Raw genomic sequence first — 16096 nt, 5'->3', positions numbered from 1 at the left:
TACTTGGACAATTATGATTCTAATCATTGTGCTTCGCAGACGGCGGAGCTGAGCAAAGAGGTGGCAGTGAGCACTGAGACTCTGCAGATGTCCAGGTGTGAGATTGGAGACATCAAAAGAACTCTGCAGACTCTGGAGATTATAAACTGCAGGCTAAGAGCAGCACGGTGAGAATAAATATATTCACAAAACAAAAAAAAATTTTACTTCAGTCTCACGTTTGACATCCCAACTTTTCATGTCTTTAAATTTCATAGCAAAAATCTACTTCCATATGAGTTTGAATTTGAAACATTTGAGGGGAACCATTTAAAGGTTTGTTTTACTCTAAAGTAAATCTGACTGTCCTTCCTGTTTCTCGTGAACAGAAAGCAGCTCTGGAGGGGACTCTGGCCGAGACCAGCAGTCGCCACGTCACCATACTGGCAGGTTACCAGAGGCAGGTGGAGGCTCTAGAGGAGCAGCTGACCCAGCTGAGGGCCGACCTGGAAAACCAGAGGCTCCAGTACACCAACCTGCTGGACTTGAACACCAGACTGGAGTTGGAGATCAAAGAGTATAGGAGGCTGCTGGATGGAGAGAGCGAGAGGTGTGTGCATTCTGATTTATAAGTTATAGTTCAGTGTGTTTTTAGAACAGTTTCCTATTTCATATGTGTAAGATGATGGCATTTCATCATCTGCTGAGCGAGACGGCCTGTAATGCTGTATGAATTTGTCAAAAGTCCCACTGACATATTTACTGAGGATTAAAACATGGGTGAAAAGTTGGAAATGACAAAATAAAAATAGCCATTTCCAAAATGTTTGACAGAAACCATTTTTACTTAAGTTTATAATTCTGACTTAATATGAGTATTTTTAAAATCATTAATAATTAGAATTTCCGACTGAGAGAAAGTTCCAGATATTCAAAAATTATTAGTTGTTACATTTAGATAGTGGTGTAAAGTATATTTACTCGAGTACTTTACTAAAGTACAGTTTTGAGGTATTTGTATTTGACATATTTCTTTTCATTCATTCATTCATTTTCTACCGTTTAGTCCCTGAGCGGGGTCACGCCAGAGCCAATCCCGGCCGGCAATCGGGTGAAGGCGGGGTACACCCTGGACAGGTCACCAATCCATCACAGGGCTAACACATAGACGAACAACCACACACACGCACATGCACTCCTATGGGCAATTTTAGAGACAACAATCAACCTAAGCTGCATGTCGTTGGACTGTGGGAGGAAGCCGGAGTACCCGGAGAGAACCCACGCAAGCACGGGGAGAACATGCAAACTCCACACAGAAAGGTCCCAGGTGGGGCCCGAACCCAGAACCTTCTCGCTGTGAGGCAACGGTGTCCCCAGCTGTCCAAAGCTGTTCAGGTATTGTGATGTAAACCAGGGAACAACATGAAGCCCTCAGCAGCCAGTCTGACTCTTTTGTTCTCTGACTGTTCTGCAGCGCTGAAACTTCAACCTCCTTGACCACGAAAACCAAGAGTGTGATGACGGTGGTGGAGAAGGTGGTTGATAGGAAGGTGATCTCCTCCTCTTCCTCCTCCACATCCTCATCCACCATCCAGACTCACTGAGCTGCCACAGATGACAATAGCCAGTCATCTTCATCATCGTGAAGAGTTCATCATCATCATCATCATCATCATCGCTGTTCACTGATGTTGACCAGAGAATCTGAGAAATAAATAAGAGTCTAAATTAATCATGTGTGGTGTGTGTCTGTGTTGATTTTTAGCAGTTTTTATGTGAAATCATTTCACTAAAGCATCATACCTCTTCTTACCTGCAGTAAAATGCATTTGGACCAGAGGTAAAACTGTTGATGAACACACAGACACCAGCCAGCAAATCAGAAATTACCACCAAGGCAGCTTAATCACCAGCAGGTAATTTACTTTGCAATAAACAAACATACTGTAGGCGACCACAAATACCTTCATGAGCACATTACTCATTTACTGTGTGACCGTGAACAGTTATTACGAGGACTCACACCTGTAAAGAGAGTATTTGTATGAAAGGTGTACAGACACAAACCTATCACTGTGTGTTAAGACTAGAGGGAGGAAGCAATGTGTCCCTTAACATAGCTCAACAGTCTCCCCCTGCTGGAATCCTTTAGTAACTACTTCTTGTTGTAGTACTGCTGGTGTTAGGATGACACTGACATAAAACAGAAGAAAACAAAACTATTTTGTGCTCCAACTGATGCAACAGGCTGTCAGCATGATAAACATATGATATAGCATGACAGTGTTCAAATGCCATAATATAAGGAATACTAAATATGGACCATTAAGTGTTACTCTGCTACCAGATCTGACTTAAAGTGCACATTAAGGATAATAATAATAATCACCTTTATTTGGCCAAGCATGTTATACACATAAGGAATTGGTTTGCAGTACAAAACTGAGGCCGACATCTGCAGCGCCAAAATTTGTTTCCAGTACAAAACTGAGGCAAACATCTGCAGCGCCAACTCATACTGATGGCTCTAACCACCGGGGGCCACTATTCCATAACTGTGCACATAACAGTGACAGAAACAGCTCCTTTCTGACATTTTACCTCTGTGTATCTTAAGCCTTTTCTAATACACTGAATAGCTGACCGTACAACTGTGACCTGTAATACAATTACATGTTACATTTATACATATTTATGAATTTCATTTCTGAATTTTTATCCTCATTTTTCATTGTTCTCACTCAGCGCAGCCTTGGAGCACACCATATTTTAACACACTGTTTCTGTATGTGACACATAAACATTTAAACCCTTGATATGTCTGTTGTTATGTTGTTCAAATTTAAGAGCTGACTGATTTGGACCATCAACAAACAGAATGCCAAAGGTTAATAAACTGATGAAAGGATGGTGGTGAAGCATCAGCTGAGTTGTAGCTGTTGTACCGCCCGCCATCATGTGGCAGAAATAAGAACCTACAGTTGTGTCTCCTCACCATGTGTTGTACTATGAATCATGCCCCAATCCTGCAGTGATGCTAGAAGTATCTGGAATAATTAAGTAAAAGAAATAAACACACACTCTTTATAAAACTACTCAATTACAAGTCCTGCATGCAAACCTTTGCTCAATACATCAATGACAACAAATGCATTCCAATTATCAAAAAGTATTCATTATGTCAGACAGCTTTGCCATAGTTCTTTTTCTTTTTTTATGCATTAACTTGTAAGCAGTACTAGAGACTCTCTCAAAGGTTTTATTTTGGATGTGTGAAAAGTTGGATGGACACACAGAGCTCTGAGTAATTTCAGGTGAACTGAAATTGGGTACAGTAGTTTGGAAATAGGAAAGGCACCTATAAAGCGAGACACCAACTTGCGGCACTCCACCCTCAAAGGTAGGTCCGTAGTTGACAGCCAAACCTTCTGGTCCTCTCTATATGGTGGAGCAGGGGAGCGGCATTTAGTCATTCACTTTAAGTAAGACTGGGATGTTCCGTCTCCAGATGCGCCTACAATGGCAGACCATGGCATGTACTGATGGATCACAGACCTTTTCCCCTGCAACTCAACCCAGGTGGGTTGATAGCCATACACCATATGGAAGAGGGACATACCAGTGGCTGTGGATAGGAGGGAATTGTGTGTGGTCTTGATCCATACCAGCTTTTTTGCCCACAGAAGATTCTTCAGAATCCTCTGGACGTGTTGTGTATGTTCCTGTTGATTGTAGAAGAACATGGCAGGGGCGCTGGTTAAACGAAGGGCATGACAAGGTATTTTTAATGGCCTGTGGGTGTGTTGAAAGCTGTTTTCCACTTGCCCCCCTCCTTTGGTAAACAAATGAGTGCCTTGCAACAGCGGGTACCGGTTCTTCACTGTAATGTTATCCAGGTTCTGCTAATCAATGCAGGGCTGCAAGGTTTCATCCTTTTTGCCCATGAAGAAGAATCCCACCCCCGCAACTCACTGATGTACTTGAGTGAATATAAAAGATCCTCTAGGAGGCATGGTACCAGGCAACAGGTCAATTGCAGTTATCTGGACAGTGATCTGGCAATTGATTAGGCCCTGGACTGGGAGGCAAAGACAGAGCTGAGTGAAGACATAGGGATAAGCAGTTTACCCTCCCAGCCAATCATCCACCCACTTTGCCAATCCACATGTGAGTTATGTTTCTGTCACCACGTGAATCCTAGAATGAGTGGTAACTGAAGAGAGCAAAAGATTTTGAATTGACTCTTTTCATGATGGCTACCTGAAATGGTCAGGTGGGTGGGAACTGTCTGCTCAGAGATGTGGTGGAAAACATGGTTGTCCAAGGTCCAAACCAAGCTGTTCCAAGGGTTCCAGAGGGATTTGAAGCTGCCTGGCCATGCTCTCATCAATGAATTCAGTGTCTGTGCCTGAGTCAGCAAAAACATGTATGTCATGCTGCTGGGACTGAAAGGTTAAATGAACAGACATTTGAGGTCAAGTAGAGGAGGATTCAAACAGTGTCAAGCTTAGTAGTGCTCTCCTGCCATCTAATGAGCCAATCCTTTTACAGGACAGCCCTGGACTCTAGCTACAATATGAGCACAGATATTGTAATATGTGTCTCTGCCTCTCTTCTGGACTGAGGTGGGCTCACCACAACTGCATGGGTTCCTAGGATCCAGAGGTAGTGTCATCAATCTTTGAGAGAGTGGTTTGCTAACAAAAAAAAAATACTGCAGAGACCCCATTCTGCCTCTTGCCCTCTGGTCTGAAATTCAGTGGCCAGCCTGAGCTCATTCCTTTAGTCTTTCCCTGAGGTGGGCATTTATTTGCATTGTCAGAGAGATGAGTTCCTCTAAGTCTGCTGGCAGATCTTGAGCAGCCAGCTCATCTTTGAGATTGTCTGCCAGGCCCCTATAGAAAGTGTTCCAGAGAGCAGGCTCATTCCATGAGCTGTCATCAGCCAGGGTAAACTCAATAGTGCAGTCTGCCACAGAACAACTGCCTTGGTTAATCTTGGTCAGATTTAAGGACGCCTCCATTTCAGGTGAGCCAGGATCAAAAATCTTTTTCACCGCATGGTGAAACAAATAGAACATGCTGGGTCCATGACTGGCCAGAAAGTACTGTCAGAAAACCAGGACTTAAAGGACCCAAATGCAAGAGTCATGAGACAAGTAAGAAGTTTATTATTTTTATAGGGGTGTTAATAAAAGGGCAAGGCTGCTCTGGGAACTGGGTGGATGTCTGGATGTCCAGGTAAAAAGAAAATTTATATTCTTGGAAAAATCACAGCTCCTTTTCAGCTGGCCAGCTAAACATAAATTGTCCTGAGCTCAGGTAAAAAAAGAAAATAAAACACAGATGAAAAACAAATTGAAGATATCATCAGACCAGCATCTGGCATCTTAGGAGATGGAGGGTGGGGATTAAATGGACTGGGAAACAAGACAGGGGTGAGCTGAATCAGCTGCTGATAGTTGTAGTCAAGCTGGACAGAGTGAGAGAGAGGAAACCAGGAAGTTTCCTACAAAATAAAAGTCATTCACAGAAAGCCAGAGCAGACCATAACAATCCGGCTGAAAGAAACCTTAATGTTACATCTACATCCACAGCGTTTCATGTTAAATGATCCTACCGTTTCATATTGCATGCTGCTGCATTTTCCTAGTGTGTCCCAGTCTCTGGACTGTAGATAAATATGATTCATAAACTTTTTTCTTCCAAAAAGCACTCATGCTAGAGACAGAACATTACTGAATGTAAGACAGTAGTGAAACAAGAGATATTTTGGCTAGTGCAGAAAACTGTTTTACTGATCAACACCCGCAGTTTGTGATTCCACAGATGTGGCGGCTCGTTAAAGTACTTCATGTAAATTCATTCGTCTTACACATTATCATTTACTTTTAATTCATTGACAAAAACATGTAAAGCATTTTGTCATAGTTCTCGTTATCAAATGTCGCTATTTATTTAGTTTTAGTTTTGTTTTTGTCCTGAAAAAATAGGTCATCAACAAATGTTTTTTATCATAGTTTTTGCTAACAAATTTCACACTCCAGGAGTGTAACACATTCCACAACACTGGCCACAGGCCAGCCCTTAGGACCCTGTGCATGGTTGGCCTGTAATCCATGTATGACTCTGGGTGTGTCCGTACAGAATGACGATAAGCTTTGGCAGCAACATGATACTTTATGTTGACTGATTTATTGGGTGTTGACAGCATCTTTTGTGTGGCTTCAGGAGTTCCTGGTCAAACACTGTTCACTGTAGATATGCATACTTACTATTGTTGCTGATGCAGCAGCAAAATACAAACTGACAGTTACAAAAGAAGAAAGAAGTGAAGGCAGTAAAAATAACATACAATGAAAATAAAACATTTCAGAACACTTAGTTTGAAGCATAATTGAAGCTTTCCCATAAAGAGAGAAAAGATGACCCAAGTTCAAGTTACTCTGTTTGTACCCGTGGGTAGGTTTGGCATGCAATGAAGGAGAACATGGTAACTAACGCAAATGCAGATAAATACAACAGTGTAAACAGCATACTGCAAAATACAAAAGTGCATAATGCTCCATATTCACTATGGAAATTCAGTGTACAAAGAAGAATAATGAGACATAAAAATCTTGAAAGAAAACTATTTCTATACCCTTTGAGCCAGATAAAGGCTGTAACTGTCTAGCATAGAGGGTTGCTAGGTCAGGTTGCGGCTCCCCGATCAACTTACTAGCCCAAGTGAAAATGATTCACATACAGTAATTCCTGTTTTTCAAAGATAAGAAACCAAACCATGAGAGCAACAAAAAAGACAAAATCAAATGTATAAAACCACGATAAAATAAAATCAGCATAGTTTTGTCAATATGAAAAAGGGAGTCTCCTCAAGCATGACCTTTTTGCACCCAGCCTCGCATTTTGCCTTAAATTTCAATTTTATGTCACTTATTGTCTCCAAATATTTGCGTGATTGCACCGTCTGACCCTTATGGATATGACATGGTGTGTGTAGATCTGTTGTTCACATCACTCCTCAAAGTCAGTGATGATCAGGCCATGACTAGTCTCACTGTCCTGAAGCAGACTAATAATAACAGTGTCATCTGCATTTAGGTCATCTCCAGCCATTTAATGTTCAATCTTGGGTACCTCTAGATTAGCTTTGCACCCCACATAACTCGCTACATGAAACCGAGTTTTGAACAGAAACACATCTTGACAGGGGAACACTTTTCAACACAAGTCCAGTCAGGAAGCCAGGAGGATGAAAAGAGATGTGTAACACTCTAAACAAAGCGGGTAATTGAGAAACCCCATATTTTAACTGGCATAATGCAGACATAGTAACTTCTCCAGCCTTACAACAATTCTCTCTAACATTACAGAAACAAGGCATTAACAGACATGCAACATGGTTTTTTTTTTACTTACCATTACATCCCAACCAGTAGTGGAAACCTCAAGGTCCATTAATCCAACCGGTAATCACTGTGTCTTCCACCACAAATCCTTCACTTTACAGGCGACCACATTCCCAAAGTAGTGAAATAAATTCCAACACATGTGGCAGACACACTGTTACCAAACAGTCAAAACAAACAGGTACTGTGCTCCACGGGGAATCCAGTGTTGATGAACCGCCTCACGGTGCATCACTGGCCGGCTGCTTGTAGGTTTCCATCCACTTCATTCATGCCATGTTAGACCTGAACATTCCCGGACATGCAGTAACCTCAGGCCCTGTATTTTTCTGGCTGTAGTAGTCAGGTGTTTGATGTGCTTCAAATACATGCAGGGCCTGTGCTGAATGGTGTATTTTACATATTAGTATTTGGTTTTGGGACAGTGGTGGGGAATACATTTATTAGAACTGTAATGTGAATCCCAACAATCTAAGAAATGATAAATCATGAAGGTATGTGTTATAGCATTAAAGGATTTCTGACCAGTTGATATTTACTGAGATGATTTTATTTATTAGGCTATTCAAAATGTACTTGTGGATGTCTAAAATGTAGTGAAAGCAAACTAAATATCACAAGTGTTTGTCATTAAAAATATGTTTCAAGCAAAAGGCTGATGTTCACTTTCAGAGCCTCTTCTTTGTTGTAACGGTGTTACTTTCCAGTCAAAGCATTCAGTGTCAGTGGTGGACAAGCTGAGACTGATACTGATCTTCACATCTGATTTTACATTTTATGTCCTCGTTACAGTACACAAACCCTGATTTTTTTTTTTTTTACTTTTGCCATAACTTTCCAAATTGTCTGAAGTAATCATGAGTCAGCTGTGCATGTTTGAGATCTACTGATATTTTACAAATATGTTTTAGAATGAGGAAGCATGTCAACCAGTGCAGCAGCGTGCGTTTCCTAAATGTCTTTTTAATTGTTTAAAAGGTCTATGGCACAGATGAATAAGCTAATCTGGGACTGATACACATTAACAATAAGTAGAGGCAGTTTATTGTTAGTTTTAGTTTCTGTATGGGAAGTGTTTGAAATACTGTTCATATAGAAAATCCTTTAAAGTTCTTGTGGATGTTAAAATTGGCCAGTCCTGATGCAAATAGCACACCAGTACAGTAATACCCCTCTCTTCAAATCAATCCTAACTTCTAATTTTCCTTACAGCTTACAGTTGTGCAGTAGGAGCTCTTCTGTCATAGCTTTGCACCTAATTGTGTGACCTTATTCAGGCAGAAAATAAGCAGCGTGCCACATAATGAACAGTAAACAGTGATCAGAATCAGTTAAACACTTAAGAATAGTACAGTATATCAAGATTTGCCGGCTCAAAGCTCCACTGAATCATCATCAGCGTGAAGGAGCTCGGTCTGCTACTTTGTGAAACTACTAACTCAACCATCTAGTATTAATGCCACATTCATGTCAGTATCAGCTCATATCAGTCGTTTTGTGCTTCAGCTTCTCACTTATTACAGGACAGTCCAGCTGTCTTAATCAGTGAACACTAAACACAAAACAAATGTTAGCTACATTTCTTCAAAGGACAACACGCACTGGAAGCTAAAAACACTTCTAATGTCTACTGTACAGGAGTGTCATTTGAACAAAATTGAATAATATTTTGACTGATAGTTGTTTACTGCAAAAGGCCATAAAATTCAAATAAATCATGTGGATGTCTCTATGTGACAGGTTGTTATGTATGAGCAAAGTATGGACCAGTTGAAACACATTGTGCATTTCTAATAATAAGCTGTGAGAATTTATCATCTCGTTATAGAAAGTGCCACTCTTCTGAGAGAGGGAATGACACTTTTCAAGCAGACTATCTACACACTTGACAATCATTGTTTTTGGCAGGTGAAGTTAGCTGAAAAGGAGCTCACAGGAAACCATGAAGGGTGAGTGGTCAGGCTCGGGTGGAGCAACAGGTTTGCTAACATGTGAGATGGAAGAATTACTTATTGTTATAGACCAAACATGGTAGGTAGTTTCACTCCTATTTTACTCACGCCCCACCCAGTACATGACATGCAGATAGTTTGAACTGCTGATGAGGGTGTGCTGATTCTTGGTGATGAAAGATGGGTTTCTATGAACTGGGTGTGTGGTTTAACAATAGAAACATTATCACACACAGGAGAGAGCAAGGAACAGGTGGTGAGGGTGAGGAATTAGCTGTTCAAATAGAGGTTATTTATGGAGGAAAACTGGTGAAATACAGTTTAAAAGAACTATTGATTGTATTTGAGGTGCAGAGTTCAGGTAATGGCCAGAGAGGAGCCGTATAACTAGGATCTAGACTCAGTGAGAAACTATGGTTCTTTAATGATAATCACTGATAATGATAATCTCTTTTATTGGCCAAGTACGTTAAACACACAAGTCATGTCTCTGATACAGAAATGAGGCAGCCATCTGCAGTACCAACTCACATGCACACCCACACACACACACACAGATGGCAGCGCTGTCCCTGCAAGGTGCTGCCCTGGCCATCAGGAGCAACTTGGGGTTTAGTGTCTTGCCAAAGGACACTTCGACATGTGGACTGGGGACAACAGGTATCAAACCGCCGACCTTCCTTGGAAGATGACTGCTCTACCAGCTCTTATGCAACCATTAAAGGTAGCAGCTCATGACCTCCTGGTAAGGTGCAAACTTGTGTTAACAAATTTCTGCTCAAATTACAAGTGGTTCAACCCAGCTGTTTCTTAGATTAAATATGTGGCTCTTTGTCATGACCTTCGTAGTTTGTACATTACACCTTGATTTGTTGACATAGTGATCCCTACCCAAGTCTTAGTCAAAACATTCCATGTTTTCCTGCAGTAGATTGCATCCTTAAAGGTGTTTTCTTGAACCAACAAACTGTCTACTCTCTGCCTGAAATAATAACATGTAGAGTTAAGTGATCTCGCTCCTGGGGATTGAGTAGAAAACACCATCTGGCCAAACCATGGACACGTGTTGAGGTCACAAATGTTCCTAAGTTGGACCAACATTTATGGGAAATCAGAACAGCAAACTTTTCTCCAGTAACTCCCTCCAGAGCTCCAAGTCATGTATACTATACAGTGGGTACGGAAAGTATTCAGACCCCCTTAAATTTTCCACTCTTTGTTATATTGCAGCCATATGCTAAAATCATTTAAGTTCATTTTTTTCCTCATTAATGTACACACAGCACCCCATATTGACAGAAAAACACAGAATTTTTGACATTTTTGCAGATTTATTAAAAAAGAAAAACTGAAATATCACATGGTCATAAGTATTCAGACCCTTTGCTCAGTATTTAGTAGAAGCACCCTTTGGAGCTAATACAGCCATGAGTCTTTTTGGGAATGATGCAACAAGTTTTCACACCTGCATTTGGGGATCCTCTGCCATTCCTCCTTGCAGATCCTCTCCAGTGCTGTCAGGTTGGATGGTAAACGTTGGTGGACAGCCATTTTCAGGTCTCTCCAGAGATGCTCAATGGGGTTTAAGTCAGGGCTCTGGCTGGGCCATTCAAGAACAGTCACGGAGTTGTTGTGAAGCCACTCCTTCGTTATTTTAGCTGTGTGCTTAGGGTCATTGTCTTGTTGGAAGGTGAACCTTCAGCCCAGTCTGAGGTCCTGAGCACTCTGGAGAAGGTTTTCGTCCAGGATATCCCTGTACTTGGCCGCATTCATCCTTCCCTCCATTGCAACCAGTCGTCCTGTCCCTGCAGCACCCCCATAGCATGATGCTGCCACCACCATGCTTCACTGTTGGGACTGTATTGGACAGGTGATGAGCAGTGCCTAGATATGTCCACACATACCGCTTAGAATTAAAACCAAAAAGTTCTATCTTGGTCTCATCAGACCAGAGAATCTTATTTCTCACCATCTTGGAGTCCTTCAGGTGTTTTTTAGCAAACTCCATGCGGGCTTTCATGTGTCTTGCACTGAGGAGAGGCTTCCGTCGGGCCACTCTGCCATAAAGCCCCCGACTGGTGGAGGGCTGCAGTGAGGGTTGACTTTCTACAACTTTCTCCCATCTCCCGACTGCATCTCTGGAGCTCAGCCACAGTCATCAAGTGCAGCAGAAATTTTTTTTGTAACCTTGGCCAGATCCGTGCCTTGCCACAATTCTGTCTCTGAGCTCTTCAGGCAGTTCCTTTGACCTCATGATTCTCATTTGCTCTGACATGCACTGTGCAATATAACAAAGAGTAAAAAATTTAAGGGGGTCTGAATACTTTCCGTACCCACTGTGTATATATAACAATTATTTGACTAATCAAAAAAATGATCGTTAAATTATTCGACAGAAAAATAATCGTTAGCAACAGCCCTAAAACTAACGAATCGGTGCATCATCATCATTGGAGCTGTAAGAGTGATCGAGGTCTTATTGTGACCAAAACTGTCAGCTTTGACAGACTCAAATCACCCCTGTTGATATAGCTGCTTTGTTAATAAAAAGTGTAGGCCAAAGATCAAATGAGAATTTTTTAGCTCTGTGTCCAGGTATGATCACTCAGCAATGTTTGAGCTAATAAACAAAAATTATGACATAGGAGTCCATTAGGTGTTCAGAGCTACCAGTATATTAACACATATATTAAATGATTGTAGCATATGGCTGCAATATAACAAAAAGTGAAAAATTTATGGGGGTCTGAATACTTTCCGTACCCACTGTATGTGGTTTGCACATTGCTGAAAGGATTACTACATTTATATGGGATTTTTTGGTCCTTATACTAATGACTAATGCTGGGATCATGCATCCAATTTCAGAACAATCCTGATTCACAAAAAAGTGGCTAATTACAATCAGTCGCCTGTCCTTGTTTAAATTTTTTCATTTCTCTCTCTGTACATGCAATTATTTTGAAGAAATTCAAAAGAAAAAAAGCTTTTGTGAATGAATCTCATAGTTTTTACAAAATGGTGTTATGATTTTGTGTTACTTTTAAGAGCTGTTCCATGATGAGAAAGCTCAAAGCTACAATGATGAATAAAATGATCCCAGTCACACAACAGTCCCACTTAATTTCCGAAGATTCATGGTGTAGATTCATGCCGTAAACAAATCCTTAAACAACAGACTCCGTTTTTGTTGCAGTACTGGTACTACTTCTAGTTACTTTACTGATGAAGTTTTAAACTTCTGGCCTGTTTGTGGGTGGACAGCTACTGCACAGACAGGTACATTAACATAACGTAATCTATTGTAGTATTCAAGTTTTTCCATTTTGTGAAACCCAATATTTATCTCTGTTTGACAGCTGTAATCACAAATCCCTTTGCAGAAAAAGGGTTTTAAAAGGTGAGTTCTTCCATGGCCAAGAACGACCCAAATACCAACAGTTTCCTATCTGTAGTATTGTATTACAGTGGGGAAAGCCTGGAAAAAAACAGCACTGTAAGATTCTGTAAGTGGACGACTACAGATTGTCCCCAGTCAAAGAGCTTCTAAACAAGCAGGTCTCTGGAGATACTTATTTTTTCTATAAGTGGTAAAAAAGGAGAAGAAGAAAAAGCTGTCAAACCAACTAATGTCAAACTTCCCTGGAGCTACTAGGAAAACACCCTTTTAATATAAATGAAAATAAGTTTTAATATGAGTGGTGTTGTCCCATGTTGACTTTAACAGGAAGAAACAGGGACCTTTAATGGTAAAACTGCTGGTACATGATACTTCTGCACCTTACCTGTCCTAACATGACTCCAATTTGTGAAGACAGACCTCAGGGCAGCTGGTGTTATCGGTTTACAGCCACTGCACATTGAGTTTGGACCCAGGTTCAGATGGCAAAATTACTGTGTGAAAGAGAAGAACATTGAGCCAGAGGTAATGATACTGTGATTTTCAAGCTACTGTACTTAACTGAAGAACGTTTTGGTTTGAATAAAATTAAAGCTGCTTAATAAACCTGACTTTTATTCATTATAATTGCTGAGAGTGTGTAACTTTATAGGATATCATTAAGTTGAACCTGCCATTAAGATTCTCGGTAAATATAATTATGCCCCCTGCAGGTACCACACATATGTAAATACTTTCACTGGAGCCCAAAACTTTACAGTGGCACACTTGTGTAAAAGAACTAGAACTGTAAAAGAACTTCTGACTAATTGAACTTTGGCTTTATGGTTCACAGGGCACACAAAGACTTTGAGACTCTGGAGAACTCAATCAAAAGAATCCATCATTGTCATGCATCTAAACAGGTTTCAGGTTTACATTTTTCCCTGACCATGCCCCACCACACCCAGGAGAGGTCCCTTATGCACATACCTGGCTCCATGCCTGTCACAGTGTTTGCTGTGACTGACATGCCTTTTGACTGCAGGATGTTTAAATAGGAGGCAAAGGGCTTGTAGTTCTTCACTCTCCTCTGTTGTTGCCTCCAGCTACAGCTGAAAAAAAGCATCCATTATGGCCACCAATTTCAGCACTCGCTCTATGGTGAAGACCTACACTTCCAGCAGCTCCTTGCTAGGCATTGGTGGTGGTGGTGGACAGGTGTCATCTATGAAGGCTGGCAGTGTGTGCGCTGGAGCAGGAGGCTATGGTGTCCGCATCTCTTCTGTGGGTGGTGGCCCCAGCAGCGGCTTCGGCGGGGGCTACTCGTTCCCTGTCAGTTACAGCATGTCCGGCATGGACGACAGCCTCATTGGCAATGAGAAGCTCACCATGAAGAACCTGAATGACCGCCTGGCCACCTACATAGCCAAGGTGCACTCCCTGGAGAAGGCCAACGCTGAGCTGGAGCTGAAGATCATGCAGTTTGTTGAGAACAAGGTCAGCCCCAAAACCCGGGACCACAGCGCCTTCTTTGCCACCATCTCTGACGTCACATGCAAGGTAACACGCGGCCTCCTGTGCAGAAGTAGAGATGTGATTTATAGGCAGATAATCTACCCCTACATCATTTGTACATTGTTACCCTGACAAAATAAACTAAGCATTTCCTATATATATTAGCTGAATAAAATGCATGTCTTTCTTAAACAAGGCACAGCACACACTGATGAAAACGGAGCCTTTTTGTTGTAGCTTCATCTTGTGATTACTTTGGTACTGCCCTTTGTGAAACCTCTCTGTTTTTAAAACAGCAGCTATGTTCATGAACCACATGTAAGATACATGGAAGAAGTAGTCAGACATTTTACTTAAGCAAAGGTATTACAAATTTTTACTTAAGTAACAAGTACATTAGTAGCATCAAAATATAACCTAAATGGAAATATTCAAAGACAGTACCTCAAATTCACATTTAAGTACAATACTTGAGTAAATGTGTTTAATTACTTGCCACTGCTGCAAGCTCAGTCCTTTTTAAGCATAGACATACAGTGAGATCTGATGAAACAGTGCTGGTAGCGATGCCTCTTGTTGTCTCCAGATTCAGGACGCCATCAAGGTGAATGGAGCCATCCGCCTCAACCTCGACAACGCCAGCCTGGCTGCAGGCGACTTCAGGACCAAGTAAGTCCAAATGTTCCCCCCCTTCCACAAGTACAACAAAGACCCATGAGGGTGGAATGACAATAATAATTAATGAAAACGTTAATTCATAAATAAGTACTGCTATTTGCAGTAGCAGTAGTAGTAACAGTAATATCATTAACTGCAGTAGTAATAGTATAAGCAGTAGCAATACTAGAAGTAACAGCTCATTAATTTACACTGAATAACCCATAATGACAAAGTGAACACATATACATCCATTGTAGTAGTAGTAGTAGTAACTCGAGCAATTATAGTTGTACTATTAAGTAACACTGTTTTAGACAAGTGATCACATGCCATTTTTATAAACGGCTGATCAGTTTAGATGACACAGATGTGAAGGTTACTGATCTGAATGTTAACCTGGGCCAGGTCTTACCAGACCAGATGAAACCTATGGGTACCTCCTACTTTACAGAGCAGGCTGGCAAACACTGAAACCACAGCAGAGAAGCAAGATTCAGATCAATATAGAAGCACTCTGACTCATTCACAGCCAAAGGCTTTGACTGCTTGACAGGCTGCGACAGACTGACTTTTTAAATTCATGTTTCCTCTGGCAGGTGAACAGCTTGGCCCTCAGGGCTTTACTTGGACTTACAAATCTATTCAACAGTTCAGCAGTCCGATTCTCCTGCAGTGTGACAGAGTGAAAGAGCTGTTCAACAGCACCCACCTGGCCTTTTTGTCCCTTATGTTCCCTGTATCCAAACTGACACACTGCTAATCCAATGCAAACCCCTGTAAAATTATTTGGTTGGATGTAATCATGCAGGGAAAATGTATAAGGTAGCTTTATTTTGACAGGCGTACCACTCTGCTGCATTTTGTACCTGCACTTGAAACAAACTGTGCTGTGCTCACAGAGCCACAAGATATTGCCCACAGGCCTGTCAGAAAATGTGAACAGCTGACTATATGCTGCCAGCTTCCAACACTGAAATTTCGATTTCCCTTCAAATTCATCAAGAAACAGAGCAGAGCCTGGATGAGCTCAACAGTTAGACCTAGGTACATGTAGATGTCATCACCCCCAAAAACAAGAAAAACCAAAAGAAGAACAAAACTTATTTTAGAAAGAGCATTAATCAGAGTCTGTTTTCATTGGATTTAACACCTGTAACGTACACAGACACACACACACATCTATATATATATATA

General features: G+C 41.2%; 2 protein-coding genes and 1 long non-coding RNA gene across 3 annotated transcripts in view; 2 read left to right on the top strand and 1 right to left on the bottom strand.

Annotated features, from left to right (window-relative positions):
• Positions 1–27: 27 nt before the first annotated feature.
• Positions 28–736, top strand: LOC109967565 (keratin, type I cytoskeletal 13-like; the record flags this gene model as incomplete). The annotated part of the gene is made up of 2 exons (XM_020613227.1): positions 28–162; positions 369–736. Coding segments are annotated over 2 exons (378 nt in total), but the record flags the coding sequence as incomplete, so codon positions are not given.
• A 12394-nt stretch (positions 737–13130) lies between these two features.
• On the bottom strand, positions 13131–13862 carry LOC109967550 (uncharacterized). Its single transcript, XR_002275947.1, has 2 exons — positions 13718–13862; positions 13131–13239 (listed from the first exon to the last, which is right to left on the bottom strand). It is a non-coding gene; the product is annotated as an uncharacterized LOC109967550 (long non-coding RNA).
• Positions 13829–16096, top strand: part of LOC109967547 (keratin, type I cytoskeletal 50 kDa-like) — a 3842-nt gene continuing 1574 nt past the window's right edge. Inside the window, exons 1-2 of the mRNA XM_020613204.1 lie at positions 13829–14287; positions 14829–14911. Of these exons, the coding sequence (XP_020468860.1) occupies positions 13859–14287; positions 14829–14911 (512 nt within the window). The 5' untranslated portion in view covers positions 13829–13858. The remainder of the gene's footprint in view (positions 14288–14828; positions 14912–16096) is intronic.

The sequence above is a fragment of the Monopterus albus genome, unplaced genomic scaffold (assembly GCF_001952655.1).
Source record: "Monopterus albus unplaced genomic scaffold, M_albus_1.0 scaffold131.1, whole genome shotgun sequence".
Classification (NCBI taxonomy): domain Eukaryota; kingdom Metazoa; phylum Chordata; class Actinopteri; order Synbranchiformes; family Synbranchidae; genus Monopterus; species Monopterus albus.
This window is presented reverse-complemented; position numbering and strand designations above follow the sequence as displayed.